At 42.0% G+C, this 18,003-nt stretch overlaps 1 protein-coding gene across 1 annotated transcript in view; it reads right to left on the bottom strand.

Moving 5' to 3' along the window:
- Ubr4 (ubiquitin protein ligase E3 component n-recognin 4) overlaps positions 1–18,003 on the bottom strand; it is a 140,042-nt gene that overhangs the window by 46,383 nt on the left and 75,656 nt on the right. The window contains exons 50-64 of the mRNA XM_013032660.1: positions 17,702–17,876; positions 16,705–16,845; positions 15,770–15,891; positions 15,131–15,242; positions 12,235–12,365; positions 11,947–12,124; positions 11,419–11,523; positions 9,757–9,894; positions 8,951–9,125; positions 5,828–5,924; positions 5,111–5,218; positions 4,558–4,674; positions 3,519–3,728; positions 2,592–2,741; positions 361–588 (exon numbers count right to left, since the gene is read on the bottom strand). Coding sequence (XP_012888114.1) covers positions 361–588; positions 2,592–2,741; positions 3,519–3,728; positions 4,558–4,674; positions 5,111–5,218; positions 5,828–5,924; positions 8,951–9,125; positions 9,757–9,894; positions 11,419–11,523; positions 11,947–12,124; positions 12,235–12,365; positions 15,131–15,242; positions 15,770–15,891; positions 16,705–16,845; positions 17,702–17,876 — 2,187 coding nt within the window. The remainder of the gene's footprint in view (positions 1–360; positions 589–2,591; positions 2,742–3,518; positions 3,729–4,557; positions 4,675–5,110; positions 5,219–5,827; positions 5,925–8,950; positions 9,126–9,756; positions 9,895–11,418; positions 11,524–11,946; positions 12,125–12,234; positions 12,366–15,130; positions 15,243–15,769; positions 15,892–16,704; positions 16,846–17,701; positions 17,877–18,003) is intronic.

Here is an 18,003-nt window from a genome sequence, read left to right as displayed (position 1 = left end):
AAGTTTTTATATTCCATCACTGCTTTAGTATTCAAGGATAAAAAACAGAGATGCTCAAATTTCAGGTTCAAAAAAAATTGCACACTCAAATTTCAGGTTCATCCTACCCATGATAGTCCAAGATATGAACAAGTGAACTAGTAAGATTATGCCACCCATGTCATTAACTGAGACCACTCAGTGCTGGGAATGAGGAACTGCAGACCCGGAAGCCAAACACAAAGGGACTAGCATGGCTTTGGTGTTGGAGATTTTCTGTGAGATGGAGCGATGACATTCCCTAAGACCCTCATCCAGTTACATACTTGGCTAAGCCTCAGCACCTGCTCCCCTTCCCCTACCATTCCCCAGCCCTCTTACCAGGCTGATGAGTGTGTCGTACTGCAAGGCAGAGCCTGAACTGGCTGTAACCACACTGGCCCGAAGAAATATTCCCTGTTCCTCTAGCAGCTTCTTGATCCCACGCACATGAGAGTCCAAGGTGTGCAAATCCCGGAGTTGTCGGTACTTCTCCTTTGATCCACAGATGAAGAGCAGAAGTTTTCGGACTTGGCGGCGTACAAATGGAGTCTGCTGGATCATCAAGTACTTGATGGATAAAGAATACAGTCAGACAGGTAAAGTGACTCAGCTGTAACAGTATAATCCTAGCTATTTGGGATGTAGAGATTAGGGATCATCATTGAGATCAGCCTGGGTAAAAAAAGTTTGTAAGACTTCATATCAACCAATGGCTAGATGCAGTGGTGCATGTCTGTCATTTCAAACTACAGGAGAAACATGATGGCTGGACACATTGACACACATCACCATTTCTGTGACAAAAGGGAAAATAGGAGGATCATAGTCCAGGCTATTCTGGACATAAAGTGAGACACCATCTCAAAAATAACCAATGCAAAAAGAGTGCAAAGTAGTTCAAGTGACAGAGTATTTGCCTGCCAAGTATAAACCTCAATACTGCATATTAAAAAAAAAAAAGTACAGAATCTGGAATTTATATGTACAAGTTGTAACTCAAGCATCTTAGTTTTTAATACATTGCTATTGGAAACTGGTAAGAACTCAAACAAACCATTCATTCCACAAGGTCTGGTTCTAGGACCCCTACAGACCTCAAAATCTATAGATTTTGAGATACAAAATGGTATAGTGTTTGAATATAATCTACCTACATCCTTTATTTTCAATAATCTCTAGGTTACTTATAATACCTAATACCATATAAATTATTGTAAATAGCTGTTATGGTGTATTCTTTAGGAAATGACAAGAAAATGTCTGTAAATGTTTAGAACATATACATTTAGATTTATCTGCAATTGGTTGAAGCTGTGGATCCAAAATGTTTAGATAACAAGAATCAACTATTTTTGATTCCTTAAAGAAAAAAAGAAGTATGCATATACATAAAAAAAAAAAGAAGGAAAAAAGGGATCATGGTATTTATGCACCACATTCTCAGAAACAGGATACTGGCCTTCATACCAGCTCACAAAATGAAACTAAATGGAGAAAAGTATCCCAAATCTTTTAGGTATCATAGCTAGGGGAAAGGCGGAGTAGTATGGCTCCAGAACTGCAAATGATCATTTGAGATTATTTTTCCCAGAACTGGTATCAAGTAGCTGTGCAGTGCTGTCAGAACTTTAGTCTCACTGGGCACTGGTGGCTCATGCCTGTAATCCTAGCTACTCAGGAGGCTGAGATATGAGGATCGAGGTTCAAAGCCAGCTGGGGAAGCAAAGTCTGTGAGACTCTTATCTCCAATAAGCCACTAGAAAACCGGAAGTGGCACTGTGGCTCAAGCGGTAGAGCTCTTGGCTTGAGTTGTAAGAGCTGAGGGACAGTGTCCAGGCTCAGAGTTCAAGCCCCACGACTGACCAAAAAAAAAAAAAAGAACTATAGTCTCTCAGCTCCAAACCCATATACTCTGCTATGTTATTCTGCATACCTATCCTATTCTGCACTGCTCTTTGCCAGCTGACCAGTGTTAGTGTCTGCCAATGGGGAAGGAAGCTGAAGGTAGAAGCTATGGGCTCATTGCTGTGCTATCTGCAGTTCTAGCAACAACATTCCCCAGGTAGATGCAGTCAGCTCTAACCAGCAGCTTCTTTGGGTGTCCCTGAATCTACATAACACATCCTTTGTGGGCAAAAGAGGTACCAGCAATAGCTCCACTGTAGAGAGCAGCCCAGATCCCCCAGGCCTCACTTTGCCATACAAGGGCTGTGTCACCAGTGTTCCTTTTCTATCTTCATGGGGGTATCTAGCTATTTCATCAGTTCTCTGCACAAAGCCTCTGTGCAGTTCACTAGCATGCCTTCTGTCTTCCTGATAGCCTGTATGACTGAACTTGATCATCACTACCCTGTGAGGCAAACTAGGTGACAGAGTCACAAATTACAGCCAACTGCTGATTAGATCCCTATCTTCTAGCAACAAATGTGTACATCAGGTGCCAGAGGGGTAAAACCACAACCTAAATGAACAAGCAAGGGCTCTACTAGGGGAACACTGAAAGTAGGAAACAAGAGTAACAGCAGCTGTATCCTTTCCTGGAGTAGCACACTTCTCAGGCTTTCACTCACCTCTGAGAGAAAATAGAACCATGAGTGATCAAAGACAGGAGGTGGGATTCGAGAACTGGTGTCAGCGATCTTTTTGATTTGGTATGGCAACCGCAGGACCATCTCTGTGAGCAGCTGAGTATAGGCCTCAAACACATCAGCAGCATGACCCTGAAGAAGAACATCTGTGTGAGAAACTGGGACCTCAATGAGGAAACAGGCTCACCAGGAATCCTATGTATTGGAGTTGGTAAAGAGCACCATTCAAAGCCATTGCTGACTTAAACTCAGAAGACCCAAGACTTAGTTCATGTAATGAACTAAAAATTCTGACACCTAATACGGTGTTGTTTTTCTGCATATACAAAAATCAGATCTATATTGATTCAAAAAAAATCCTGAAATAGTAGTAAGTAAAGATTCCTGACTTTCTGTGAAAATGTATTCCATTCCCTAAATTCAAAACTTTCCTGCGCAGGCAGCATCATATGCTCATTTTTAGAGACAGATATTGAGGTTAAACAGAACTTCTCCATGCTTCATGGCTGGTATGTAAGAACACTGGGTAGACCTGGTTTGTGGGCTCATCCAAACCAGCATAACCAAGGGTTTTCCTTTTATGGCAGCAGGCAGATATGTGACATACATATGAGGACAAGACCCATGCAGCTGAAGTTGCCTTATACAATCTCATCTTTTCTAAGGAGTTTCATGTGGAATGAGATGACTAATTTGCTCACTTCCTGCGTTTACAAAAAGACAGGAATCATAATCTTAGCAGAGTGAGCAATTATTAAAACATGCCAAGATTAAACTCCACCAAGGAACCCAATTTCCTTTTCTGAGGTTCCTCACTCTGAGCTCCTCCAGCTTTATTCTTTGAGGGCTCAGAGTGCAGTGCTTGAGAGGAGTACCAGGACCTCTCTTTTGACTGGGGAAAGACTTTACCTTCACATACTGCCGAAGAAAGAACGGGCTCATATCAGGAGGGGATGAAGTTGTATGGGGTTTCAGCAACTGGCTAGTGGCCACGGGTTCCTCATCATTCTGTTGGTTCTTCCAATACTCCAGCAGTGACTTGAGCACATGCAGGCAATAGTCCACAGCCCCTGAGCTCAGCAGGGCTGCAGCTGTGGCGCTAGAGATGAGGGAAGATGACTAGGAGAAAGAAAATACACACAGAGAAGGCAAGAATGTCCTATGAAATCTGGTTGGGTGGAAAAGGGTAGGAAATGTTCCCACAATGGTCTGAAAACGAACTGTTATATAAGTAAATTATCAGTCTTTTGCATTGAAAATGCTCAACCTCATCTCTACCCACATGCCAGGGAGGTAAGGACTACCTTCTCCTCCCAGAAGGATGGGTTTTTTTCTTTTTCCTTGGGCAACGAGGAAAGAACCTTTCCTCAAGAAGATACTTCTAAGCAGCCTCACTCTCCCAGTAGGACTCCTCCCATAGAACCAGCTTCCAAAGGAGATGGGGTGAGTGATCACATGCATAAAAAGTAGGAGAAAAGCTACTGTAAATAAGACCATTAGAGAGCCTCGCAAATCCCAGCAAACCCCACAGCGCATAAGCTCATTAAGATTGGATGCAGTTCAGCCTCCATTCCACCTTCTCCGCTTTGTGCTAATCTCCTTTCACCACACACTTTGCTTTCTCTCGGCTTTATTTCCATACCTTATAGCAACAGACACTAGGGGAATCCTCTTAGCTACTCTGTGCCTTGCAGAACAGGACCTTGCTTTTCAATAATGGAACTTCCAAACCCTTTAACCTCTCCATTGGAGGGATTGTTGGTAAAGACTTGGGTTTGGAAGGGATTCTAACAAAGGGGGAAGTTCTGCTCTTGAAGAGACGGCAGCTTAGACTATTACTCCCTTACTCCCCTTGGGCAACAGAGGTCTTATGCTCACACAGGACTGTCACCTCTGCCCTCCTCTCTTCTTACCTATCCCCAAACCCATAAGCTCAAAGCAAAAATACCTCACATATGGAAGACTTGGATCCAGACTTCGTGCGGGACATGAAGACACTAAGAAGCCTCATCACTACCAAATGGACTTCATTCAAGGCACTGCGCTCATTCTTCTTGGACACATCCTGCAGGCAGAAACAGAGCTCAGACTTCTACACTTCCTTTAAGCTTGAGGCACCCTCTGAACACGACTTCCTCAAACTTACCTGTACTATAAGTGTTTCTCAGGGGAAACCAAAAACAAAAAATGCCAGTGCACATGAACTATACCTGAGCCTGCAATACTCAGAAGGCCACAGTAAAAAGCAAACAACCAATTCAGTGTTTCTACTCCACCACAAAGGTCCATGAGGGCAGAGACTGTCTCATCTGTCATTTGTACTCAGGTCCCAAAGTATGCCTAGGCCAAAGTAGCCACTGAACTCACTGTTGAACCAGCAGAACCCGACGCCTTCAGTAAATGGTACCCTAGAACTAGGTGATGCTTCTCTAAGAAAGGAGTTGGATCCTGAGGAGCTGGGCCAATCCTACCTTGTCATACCTCACAACCCTCCAACTTACCTTTTTATCCATACCCAGTTCAGCAATCAGCTGGGAGAGAAGGTTGTCCAAAGCTCCCTTGTCTTTCTCATCTTCTCCATCCAAATCTGTAGTAAGCATTAGAATGACCTGAAGACAGAAAACATGGAAGCCAATTTGCTAAAGAACTCTGGAAGGAGGTGTACATGAAGACATCTCAATTTTCTGGACTGCTCTGCCAATCACACTGGTAATATGTTCTAAGTTCCAGGTTTTCCCAAGCTAAAGTGTTCAGTCAGAAGAACCAATTTATAATATATGCCATTCCCAGCAGCAATGAGAGGGTTTTGCAAGAATTTTGCAAAATTAACTGACTAACCTACATTATATCCAGCCAAAGTAGCTTGAGATAGAGTAGTGTGCTCAGGTTAGAATCAAAGAACAATTTAACCTTTAAGGAAGAGAACTAGTCTAGGAATATCAACTTGAACATACTCTAATATTTAAGAAGTAGAGAGACAGTATACAATGAAGTCTCAGGAGTAAGCTTTTGCTTCTGCCTCTGTCAATACCAAGCTGGATTGCCTTCAGCATTTATAAATAATTCTCTGACCCTCAGCCTTCATCAGTAACCTGAAAGGCTGTAGCTTACAGCCTTTGGTTACTTAACACTAAGTCTTCTGAGTCATTGGAAAAAGATAACACACTGCTTAAGGATGGCCCAAGTGTAATGTAGCAGACACAGGAGATCAAGGATACCTGCATGTATGGGATGGCCCGGACACCTCCAACATTTCGTAACTGGGGCAAGGTCTGCAGCAACCTCTCCAACAGCATCAGGCGCACCATGTGCAGCCTAAATGGCCAAGGAAAATATACAACATGAATCATTATATAAACAAGAGCCAGCTATTATTCTTTCTTCCTGTACCAAAATAAGTAAGACCTGAATAATCCTAACATTAGAAAGATATTAAAGCCAGGCACCAGTGACTCATGCCTATAATTCTAGCTACTCAGCAGGCTGAGATCTGAGGAGCGTGGTTCAAAGCCAGCCCAGGCAGAAAAGTCTGTGAGATTCTTATCTCCAATTAGCCACCAGAAAACTGGAAGTAGAACTGTGGCCCAAGTGGTAGAGTGCTCGCTCACCTTGATCAGAAGAGCTGAGGGACAGTGCCCAGGTCCAGAGTTCAAGCCCCACCACCAACCAAAATTAATTAATTAATTAATTAAAGTTGGGCGTGGGTGTGGTATGTGTGTAATCCTGGCACTCAAGAGGAGGCTGATGCGGGAAATGGAGAATTTGAGGCTATCCAAGGCTATAAAGCAAGACCCTATCCCTCCCAAAAGTCAAAAAGATGTTGGGCACTGGTAGGCCATGCCTGTAATCCTAGCTACTTAGGAAGCTCAGCTCTGAGGACTTAAATTTGAAGCCAGCCTGGGCAGAAAATTCTGTGACTCTTTTTTTCCAATTAATCACCAAAAAGCAAGAAGTGAGGTGTGGTTCATGTAGCAGAGCACTAACCTTGGGCAAAAAAAAACTTGGGACAGCACTTACACCCTGAGTTCAAGCACCAGGATAGGCACATGCATGTGCAAGCATGCGTGTGTGCACACACATACATCAAAAAGATTTTAAAAAGCTAAACACAAAAGTAGAAAGTTCACTCTATTAAAAGAGCTGAACAAAATTGTTTTTATGTGCAGCTGTTAGTTAAAGGTATTTCCCAAGTAAGGTATCCAGTCACATTTATTCCCAGCCTCTAACTACCAGCTATCCACATGTGGACAGTCCTGCCTCCAGGTGTTTCCTAGATTTCTCCAATGTACAAATTCTCTATTGTACTCAGCTGCTCAGAACCAGACCCTTCCTTTCTCATGTGTCTCAGTCCTCAGGAAGGTCATCACTGCTTTACTGCCATCTTATACCCAGCATCCACTTAGTATGACACTCCATGCCAATACTATCTCCTCTTCCTAGACAAGCTGGCTGGCTATCATGTAACTCATAATCTCATACAGAATAACAACAATGTTGCTGAATGAATTGATGGATTCACTTTTATAATTAGTCAACTGCTTCTGCTTCCCTTTATCTTAGGGATAAAGAAGACACAGGTATATACACATTTAAAATGTGCCATTTTCATGCAATACCGATCCTAGCAAGTATCTAAAATATTTTCAAATTAATAAATGTTTAAATGAAAATAGTTGTTTTTCTGTTATGTTTTATAGTATTGGGGTCTATATTTTCTTACTTCCTCTACCACTTGAGTCACATCCTTGGACCCTTTTTGCTTTAATAGTTTTCCAGTAGGGCCTCAAGTTTTTCCAACAGGCTGAATCTCAATTCTTCTACCTACACCTCCAACATAGCTGGGATTACAAGCCCAGCCTACTAATGAGGGTCTAGTAACTTTCACAGGCTGGCCTCAAAAAGCACAGGTTCTTAATGGAATAATAAATAGTCATCATTCCAAAAAGGACTCAAAGGAATGAGCTAGATCTTCTTCAGAAAATAATACACAACGGCCCACACTGATATCCACAAATAACTAGGCAAACTGCAACCTGTATAGAGATGGCAAGTAAAAGAAAATTGCTCAGGGATGGACAAGGTAACAGGGAGGAAATTCAAGATAACAACAACAGTCCAATAGCTTTATGAACCAAACAAAACAGGCTCCAAGATGAAATAGTGCCCTCATGTTTGGAGAATATACACAAGATAAACATGTACAGAGAAAGAAGTCCCAAAAACCAGCAGAGTAGACAACTAAGATCACACTAGATTACTGGCTTTCCAAATTCTTAAATGCTACTCTTGAAACAAACAAACAAACAAATACAATAAGGAAGTAATTTCCTTTTATTTTTTGTACTCCAAAATCACAATTTTCCTTACTGCCCTATAGTAGAATTTAGTTCTATTATTTAAAAAATTCAGCGGGGCACTGTGATTCAGACCTATAACCCCATTAAGGATGCTGATATCTGAGAATTTTGATGTCATCCCAGGAAGACAATTTCCAAACTTTTATTGCCAATAGCAAAAACCCAGAATTAGAGGCATGGCTAAGGTGGTTGAGAACCAAGAATCTACACATTCAAGTCTATAAGTATTATTCCTAAATTTTTCTCACTCTTCTACTTTTGTAGTCATCTTCTGCTGGTGAACATATTCACTCCACCCATCCAGTATACTACCACAAGTTTTTGAAGTAGATGGATTACGATAACTTTTAATTTCAAAATGTTCCACTTTGGGTATTTCTAGACCTCAATCTACATTTTGCTGTGTTTTGTTTCTCCTTTACTTTCTAACAAACAATGGAACAAAAGACTTTAGGAAGAAAAACTCCTATTTTCGTGACAGTCACTTCACAGTTCCTTAGGGATTTATGTGTCTTCAGAGAAAAACCACTCTTCGTTCTCTCTGTAATTATCTCAATAACTACTCAGATAAGTAAGACAGTTCTAGACCAGTTTATGAGATATACACTATCACAAACAAAAACACGCAGCTAGGTGCCTCTCTATTGTGGCATTGCCATTATTTTAAACAGGCCAGATAATAGAAGGAAATTAGTTAAAAGGCACAAATCAGGATTAGGATTGGCTGAGTTCAAAACCCAGTTCCACCAAAAAAAAGAAAAAAAAACAAAAACAAGGAAAGAAGCGGGGGAGGAAAGGGAGGCACACATCAATTCCCAAAGTAGGCTGGACCTCTATATACTTTGAAGTCAGCTATGGTTGGAAGAAAAGAAAACTGGCAGCTTCAATTGCCTTTATGTCTGAAAAGAACTATTGCTAACGCTCCATTTCCTCTTTCTGGAAGGAGACAGGCAAGCCTGGTGACTGAGAATGGTCCATCCTGACCTGTTGCTGGTATGGACATCTCCTTCAGCTTCCCCTTCTCCTTCTCCCTCGGAGCCGTCTCCCTCCTGGTGCCCAGTGGCAGTACTAATAGCACCAGTGCTTGAGCTGACACTTCCTGGTCCAGCAGGATGCCCTTCCGCTGTGGCATCCCCATATGCACTGCTCCGGCCAGACACTAGAGGGCAATGGTTAAAGAGCAAAAATCAACTCCCAAAGCACTCTGAACCAGCAATGGTTGAAGAAGGTAAATTATAAAACATTGTTTTCTATTCTGTGAAGTTCAATGTAATTCCAGCCCCAGCACACTATGTTAAATCACAAGAACAAACTTAATCCCAGCCACTATCAACTTCTGTCTCGTGGGAACTCCAACTAAGCCCTCATAAAATTTTTTCACAACCGATTTTTATCTACAGACTTATTTCCAAGGTCAAACTGAAATAGCTGTCATGTTTCCTCATGTTAGAGACCCTGACTCATGATTTCAGGATGGCTGCTAGATCAATACAGATCATTAACAGGACATCCCAAGAACACATTTTCTCCCACTATATCTAAGGATAGTGACTTCAATTATACTATATAACTCAGGACCATACATATCAATGCTTTTCTTCCACTGAGCTTTTAAGCTCTATCACTAAACACTTGAAACTCTAAGGTTGAGATAAAATGAACTTCAGATTTGCAGTGAGTCCTTAAGCTCCTCACTGCTAGAAGCAACTCAAGGCCCAGACATTCATTTATCCATCCTATCTTTTCCCAACCCCCTGCCCAAGAAGACCACAATGTCCCAGGCACTTTACCACTGTGCTCGCCAGCCACTGAGTCCACTGCACTGCCCCCGCTCTCCGAGCCCACACTGCCACCATGGTCGGCAGGAGAGGTCCGCAGGGTGGAGCCATCTGTCGCGGCCGTGCTGCCCTCGTCATCAGAAGCTGGAGCTAAGAGAGTAACAAGAGCTGTTACAGGTAAAAACCCCCCCTTGGGGGGAAAGCATCAAACCACAAAGTGCAGAAGATACAGTGCAGTTAATATATCCTATGGTCAGAGGAAAAAAAAGAAAGATTTGCTTTGCCAATTAATCACTAACCGGAACAAACACTACACAAGGTACGTTGCAAACAGTACTTAGACAGAAGTGAAAACCCAGTTTGCTGGGCATTTCGCTGTTACATTGCAGTGCAGAGATTCAGAAATAATAGATGACATGGATGTTGAGTGTTCTAGCTAAATGCTTCATGGTTACCATTGTCTAGGTGTTACTGACACCTACTGAGAGATCTGAAACTAGCCATTGCCATTCAAAGCATAGAACTCAGAATTTTAATGAGATTTACTTTGCAATCAGTTAATTTGTGCTAATGTGAAGAAATCACTTATCATGAGCTCTTGAATCAGCTGTTTGTTTTATCAAATAGTCCAGAAGGGAGCTCACTGGGAAATTTCACACCTCCTAATCATCCTCATCAGATGCTAATAATGAAGCAAGGAAATTCCCCAGAGACAGCCACAGCATCCAGGATCAGGGCTGAGCTGAGACAGGAGGAAAATGCTGGATGAGAGACACAGGGGAGAAAAGCCATGACAGCCAAAAGAGCAAGATACAAACACAACCAGGACAGCACAACAGCTCAAAGCTTGAAATGACAGCAACTAAAGAGACCTCAAAAAGCAACAAGACACGGTAGCAGGTGGGGACAGTCAGTCTTGCCCTTTCCTTATCTATCCATGGTAAAACTCCCAAAAGAAAAGAAATAAAAGATGCATTCTGAACAAGCATATATATATATATATATAAATCAACCCTTAAATTACTTGGGGCTGATTTTCCACTGGATTTCTCAGGTGTGCCATCCTCCTATGCTCCAATTCTCCATTTGGAAATACATTTTATTTCTTAACAGATTAAGAAATAGATTTTATGTAAAGACAAAATGAGATCTGAAGGTTTTCTATGGATTTTAGCTGTCCACACAACCCCAACCTCTCAAGCGCGCAGGTCCCTGATGGTTAGTTAGCCACACTGCCCAAAAATTCTGATGCCTAACCAAGTTTCTTATAGCTTTACTTTTTACTCTTAAATGAAGACAATTTAAAAGATATGAAATCTAAGTCTTATCTCTCTTTTAATATGTCTAAACCATGTTACAACTCTGACAAAGAATACAGAATGCTTCAACATAAGCCTATTGCTAATCAGCCTACAAGCTGTGGACCTCTGTGGATCTCTCTAGGGAAATTAGCTGAAGCCAGGCAGCATGCAAAGTGTGAGGAAGCAGAGCAGTGAGTGCCATTACCAAGCCCCAGAGCTTTCCTTCCACACCCATATGTTTACAGCCATGGCAGAAGCAGGAAGTCCAGATGGCCTGTCAAAGCAGCTGCCCATTATACATATCTCACAGCATTAGAAACAAGGCCTGAGGGTCCTGGGACCCTGAGCCATGCTCCTTGCTGTGGACAGTTACCTGATGCTGTGGTGTCAGAGAGGGTTCCTGCGTCCAGAGAGGAAGAGCTGGGTGCCTGGCCGGACAGTCCCAGGCTCTGCAGGCCCAGGGCACTGCTGCTGCTGCCTGGGAAACAAGTGGAGAGTGAACACAATATCCCCTCCAGACCCTCTCCACAGCGTTGCTTTGGCCACCTGAACACCAGCATATGACCCCTTCCAGCCACGAAGTTAATCAACAGCCATTGCTGTTCACCCACCAAGTTTAGTTACAGAGACAGGAAAGAACACTGGCACAAGGAATAAAAGAGATTCTGGAGGAATTGATCAAAAAGACCAAACTAATATAGAAACTGTGAGATTGGCTCCTTAGCCTGGAATTCCCAAAGCAATCCTTCTCACTCTCCACCTGTACCTCTGAACAGCTCTCACCCAGATCAACCTCTCCCCAAATCTGGGGACAAACTAAGTCAGCTGGGTATCAGTAACTGCCAAACCCTCTTTCCTGTGTAAGGCCAATGGCCACTGTGTTCCCGGCATTGCCTTCTACCTTGTTGGTCCTGCTGCAGGCTCAGGGCAATGGCTAGTTCAACCATGGTCTCATCATCTGCATCAGGTGGGATGTCCAGCATGGGTGGGAAGCCCTCTGCACCTGCCAGCAGGGCCTCCAGGGGAGAGGGGTTGCCATTGTTGACATTTTCAGCTGTCTCCAGGACCATTGACTCAGACTGCAGAGAGAAAGCTCTGTCAATGTCCCATAGCAAATGGTAACTTTAGGAAGCTAAGAGCTGGAGGGGAGTTTAAAGTTCCTTCTCCCCTCTCCTTCTAACAGACTCACCACCATTTCAAAATCGCCATGGTCCACCTCACTCTGTTCCTGGCTTTCCTGGCGGATGTGACCAGCATCGGTGATCCCTGAGGACTGCATTTTCTCATCTGCATCATCGTCATCGTCATCATCCTTGTCTCCTGAGTCAAAGAAACCCTAGTCACCTAAAGTGCTTGCTTTTTCCTCCCTTGACACATGCTATATCACAAAGCAAGCTAAGCACAAGAAAAGCCAGAACCATGGGCTGGGAAGTTGGCTCAGTGGCAGAGTGCTTGCCTCACATGCATGAGGCCCTGGGTTCGATTCCTCAGCACTACATAAGCAGAAAAAAGCTGGAAGTGGCACTGTTGCTCAAGTGGTAGAGTGCTAGCCTTGAGCTGAAGAGCTGAGGGACAGTGCCCAGGTCTAGAGTTCAGCCCCCATGTGACAAAAAAAAAAAAGAAAGAAAGAAAAAAAGAAGCCAGAACCAGCACCTTGTGCTTCTGAGGTACAACTCCAAGGCCCTAAGCCTGGAGGCCTTGTTTTCCTGTTTCTCATGCTTAACAGAATCTAGGAAGATACAGTTAGCAATAACAGCTTGTCCTCCATAAGAATACACTTCTCAGATGATGAATGTAGGTATAATGACATTGACCAACAAAAAATTAAAATAAGGACTGGGAATGTGGTTCAGTGGTAGAGTGCTTGCATAGCATGCACGAAGCCCTGGATTCAATTCCTCGGTACCACATAAATAGAAAAAGCCAGAAGTGGTGCTGTGGCTCAAGTGGTAGAGTACTAGCATTGAGCTAAAGAGGCTCAGGGACAGTGCCCAGGCCCTGAGTTCAAGCCCCAGGACTGACAAAAAATTTTTAAAAAATTTAAAAATTTAAATAAAATAAGCAAACAACTTTGGATTCTGAGGGATTCCCTCCCATAAAACAGGCTCTATAAACTCTCACCAATTCTTAGGAGACTCTGGACATGCCAGAAGAAAACACGATGGAGATATTTTACTGTTAGCAGCTTAGAGTATTGCAATTTTCTCCAAAGGAGCTAGATCAGTGAACTTCCACACTACATAATCGTTGTAAGAATCAGAAGTGAAATGTGAAACTCTTGATAGATCCTATTAGGAAACATCATTCTCTGTAGGAAGATGGAAGGGCCTTCCTCTGAGGCAAAAGCCCATGAGGGTCCTGACTATTAGAAGAGGATGTAGACCTCGTCTTCCATCGAAGCACTGGAATTTTTTTAAATTTTTTTTATTGTGATTAAGTGATTACATAAATTTCACAAATTCCATAGTATTGTGAGATAGTAATACTTAAAGTCACAAACACATTCTAACCTTCATGAAGCAAATTGTCATTATTGTGGTCTATGAAGTTTGTGAAGTTATGAGCTTTGACAATAGAGCTATTTCTTCTACATTGGGTGATATGTACATTTCTTTCCTTTTGCTTGGCATTAGCTGTTCCCTCTATCCCTCTCATTCTCATCTTCCCATGGCTGCCCTTGAGTTGCTTAGTTCATTTTCATCAATATCCAGTGCAGCTGATGGGTCCCTCTGTTGTACGTTTTCCCCTATTTCCCTCTGATTCTGTGTCTTCCTCCTAGTTGAAGCACTGGATTTAAAGCATTATAAATATGTCCTTTTTAGGAACAGGAAATATTTGTACTGTAGGCTCCTACCAGTGAAGGGAGCCACAAACTATTTTTTTCACTCATGGAAAACTTAAATGTTACTCAAGGAAGAGTATCTCAAAATTACATGTTCATGGAATGGGAATGTGGCTCAGTAGTAGAACGCCTGCCTAGCATGTATGAAGCCTGGAGTTCAATTCCTCAGTACCACAAAAATACAAAAGCTGGAAGTGGTACAGTGGCTCAAGTAGTAGAGTGCTAGCCTTGAGCAAAAGCAGCTCAGTGACAGTGCCTAAGCCTTGAGTTCAAGCCCTATGACTGACCCCCTCCCCCCAAAAAGTTACATGGCCATATATTTAACTTTAGATATTCACTATCACATCAGCCACATGTGCCTACTGAGCACTTTAAATAGGGCTATCAATAGACATGACACCATAATGAAATACACACTGGTTTTCAAAAATAGTACTAGGAAATGCAAAGTGTTTTACTAATAGTTTTTATATTGATTACATGACATATATATATACACATATATATATATATGAAATATTTAACATATTACTAAATTAATTAAATTACTAAACATATTACTAAACGTATTACTAAATTAATTATACCTATTTCTTTTTCTCTGTATAATGTGGCCCTTGACCATCTCCAGGTATATCATGAGTGCAATCTGTGAAATTTGCTAGCAAACACTGTATTTAAAGTTCATTCAGGACTCTGCCCCATTAACAACAAAATATCCTTAATCAAGATTTTTGTGCCAGGAAATGTACTTTTCTCCTAAAACAACAGTTGCATTTTGTGTTTGGTCACTGGGATTTTTCTAACTGTTCTTAGGATATTTTTGCTCTAGTTCTTAGGAAGCTTCAGCTAAATGGATCCATCATGCATGGGTGTGATGCAGATTATCTATCACCTGGTGAAATAGATGCTCTATAGCCAAAGCTTTATATCTATAATACTATTAATGTACCTTTATTTCTCATAGCTTTGGCTTTGTTATTCTGCTTACTATATCAATTTTTTAACATCTTAAATTATTTATGGAATAGTGGATAGATGATAGGTTGATAGGTAGGTAGGTGATAGATAGATAGATAGATAGATAGATAGATAGATAGATAGATAGATAGATAGATAAAGGTTCTAGGGCATTGGTCAATATAAACAACATATCCTGACACAGTGCCTCTTATTCCCCTCTCCTGAACCAGGCTCCCTACCCTCATCCCAGAGTCCAGACTAAACCCAGACCTCAAATTACCCATTGGAGTGTTACTTCGAGGGGAGGAGGGCAATGTTACATGTCTCCGTTTGTTTCTGGGCCTTAGGACTCGAATTAGAGCTTGTTTGCAAGAGAAGCTCACAGCAGGATCCTAAAGTTTAAAAGGAAAACAGTCATGATGAAACATCACTAATTTTTTTTGGGGGGGGGGTTAGGGTTTGAACTTGGCCTGGGCACTGTCCCTGAGCTCTTCAGCTCAAGGCTAGCACTCTACCACTTAAGCCAGAGCCACTCCCAGTTTTCTGGTGATTAATTGGAGATAAGAGTCTCACGGACTTTCCTGCCTGTGCTAGCTTTGAACCTCGTCCTCAGATCTCAGCCTCCTGAGTAGTTAGGATTACAGGCGTGAGCCACCAGCACCCAGCACAAACGTTATTTAGGAAGCCAGCTCTTAACACTTTTCTTCCTTTGCCAGTCCCTAATAAACATCCTGGGATATCAGCAAACCAGCTAACCAAATTAGCAGGTTAAGTTGACTTTATTGCCTATGGCATTTATCAATATTCAAAACAACCCCATCAACCTCCCATTTTATTTAATTAGCTTAGCTAGCTTACTAAAAATTTTATAGACACCCCTTAGCCTGGTGAGAGCCATGTGAGGTTGTGTTATACGTACAGGACACAATAGCATCTGCATGTAGATCTTGGATGCTGTATTGATACAGTCCAGCTCACAAGTACAGTAGCCATGGATAATATCTACCAATGCATTAACGGTAGCTTCAATATGAGTGAGACCTAAATAAAGGCAAGAAAAATAGCTGAAAATCTGTAGGAGAAGCCTCTAGATACTTAAAGGTACAAACTCTTAACCCATATAAAGATCAGTCAAACAAAAATCAGTAACATACAGCACAACAAGCCAACAAAGCACACACAGTAGGAATTGTTATAGCAGTACTGCTTGTGATTTATTTTATTTTCAGTCACAAACTGTACTCAAAACCTGTGGCAGATAGCCTCCTGAATGACAGAAGTTATGCAGCCATGCTCTATCTATGGATATCAAGATAAAGTAAGGAACTGTGAAGAATAGGCCAAGACTAAATGCCCTACTTTCCCTAAACCCTTACCATGTAACAAAACATGATCTTGATATGCCTTCTGAGTTTACTGCTTCAGACACCCTAAGTTATTTTAATTTACCCTTTGCTACTCAGATCTAAACTTAAAGCAGTGTGAGAAGTCAAAACACTAAGGGCAGAAGTGCACTGGAAACAAATTATTCTTCAGGAAAATTCTTAATGTTTGTCTCTGAACTGGCTTTGACCTTTATTCTATCTTTTGAATCAAAATTAAAAAAGAAAAAAAAAATACTAAGCGAGCGCACACGCACACACCCACACACACACACACTCACTCACTCATCAAAGTGCTTCTTTATGTGATAGAAGCAACCCCACATGAAGAAACCCCATTCCCTGCTATACTGTTAATTCCCACAGAGAATAATGCATTGATCTCACAGACTCCTAAGCTGCAATGATTAATTCTGGAGGAACTGGAGAGAACTTCTGTCACTTGCACTAAGCATCCAGTTTCACATGATACCTGGCAGGCAGGCAGGGGCCAGGAAGGCATTCTTGGGTTTGGATGCATGGAGTTTCCAGAAGTGGTTCACAAGCTGCGTGATGAAACTACAGCATTCTCCTTCTGCCTGCTTCTGTGGTTCCTTCCCCTCATCCACTCCTTCTACACAAGGGGGAAAAAAATCATTAACGATGGTAAATCTAAGACAGAATTTAATTTGTTTTAAGGTTAACTCAGGTCAAGGAAGCTTGCCTGCGGAGGGAGTTTCAAGTGGGGCCCCAATCAATATGCCAACTATCCCTAGATTCCAGCAGGCACATCTAGGAAAAAAACAGTCTGGGAAAGGAATATCACAGAAAACATTGAGTGTTAGAATTCAATAGGAAGGGGAGCAAAGAGGATCTTCACAGTAGATTCAAAGAAGCCCGTTCCAACCTTTCAACTGTAAAACCTCAGGGAACAGCTGAGATCTCTCAAGAATGAGTTCAGGATTGTAGTGTTAGAAGGACGAATAGGACAAAGATAGATAACTGTAAAAGCATCAGAAAACTCTATTTGACAATGGCAAAACAGTTTTGGTACTCAGCCAATGTAAGGAGGAGAGGAAACAGGATCAAGCACTGAAAGACGCCACTGTACACATTAATGAAGTGATGGCAAATGAACAGCCTAAAAATACAAAATAACTTAACTGCTTATAAGCACCAGGGCCAATCAAGCTTTACATTTACCCTCAAGACCATAAGACATAGCAAGTTCAAAGACAGATTATATCTGACGTACAGAACACTAAATAAACCTAGGGATGATTAAAAGGATAAGCACTGGAAAAGGAAATTAATTAAAATGGTACAATCCTGATGGCAAAGGCCCTATAAGGTATAAAGAACAGGGAGCAAAATCCCTTCTCAGAACACCAAGTCAGTCAGCAGCCAGCAATAACAGGAAGAGGATGAGATAGGACAAAGAAGGTGGACTGAGCCAATTTCAGGACCACGGCCACAAAGGCCTAGTTCACCTGTTTCCATCTGGGGCAGCTTTGACTCCGTAAAGTGGACAAGGTTGTTAGGACGCATGATGGCAATGGATCGAGCTGTGATGACCAGCCTCTGGAAGACTTCAGGGTCCAAGTCCTTGCCTTCTTTGCTGGATGTGTTGAGACACTGCACAGCTTTGCTCAGCAAGGCCTGATCCTATAAAACAGTATCATCACAGAGGATCAACCACAAGCATGGGCTCAACACTAAAGCAAAGAACAGGGGAAAGCTGGTAGATCATGAGGATTGCTGTCTCCTTTCAAGAGATCACATTATTTACCAC

Source organism: Dipodomys ordii, unplaced genomic scaffold, assembly GCF_000151885.1.
Source record: "Dipodomys ordii isolate 6190 unplaced genomic scaffold, Dord_2.0 Scaffold6, whole genome shotgun sequence".
Lineage (NCBI taxonomy): Eukaryota > Metazoa > Chordata > Mammalia > Rodentia > Heteromyidae > Dipodomys > Dipodomys ordii.
The sequence above is the reverse complement of the archived record's forward strand: the minus strand, read 5'-3'. Positions and strand labels throughout refer to the sequence as shown.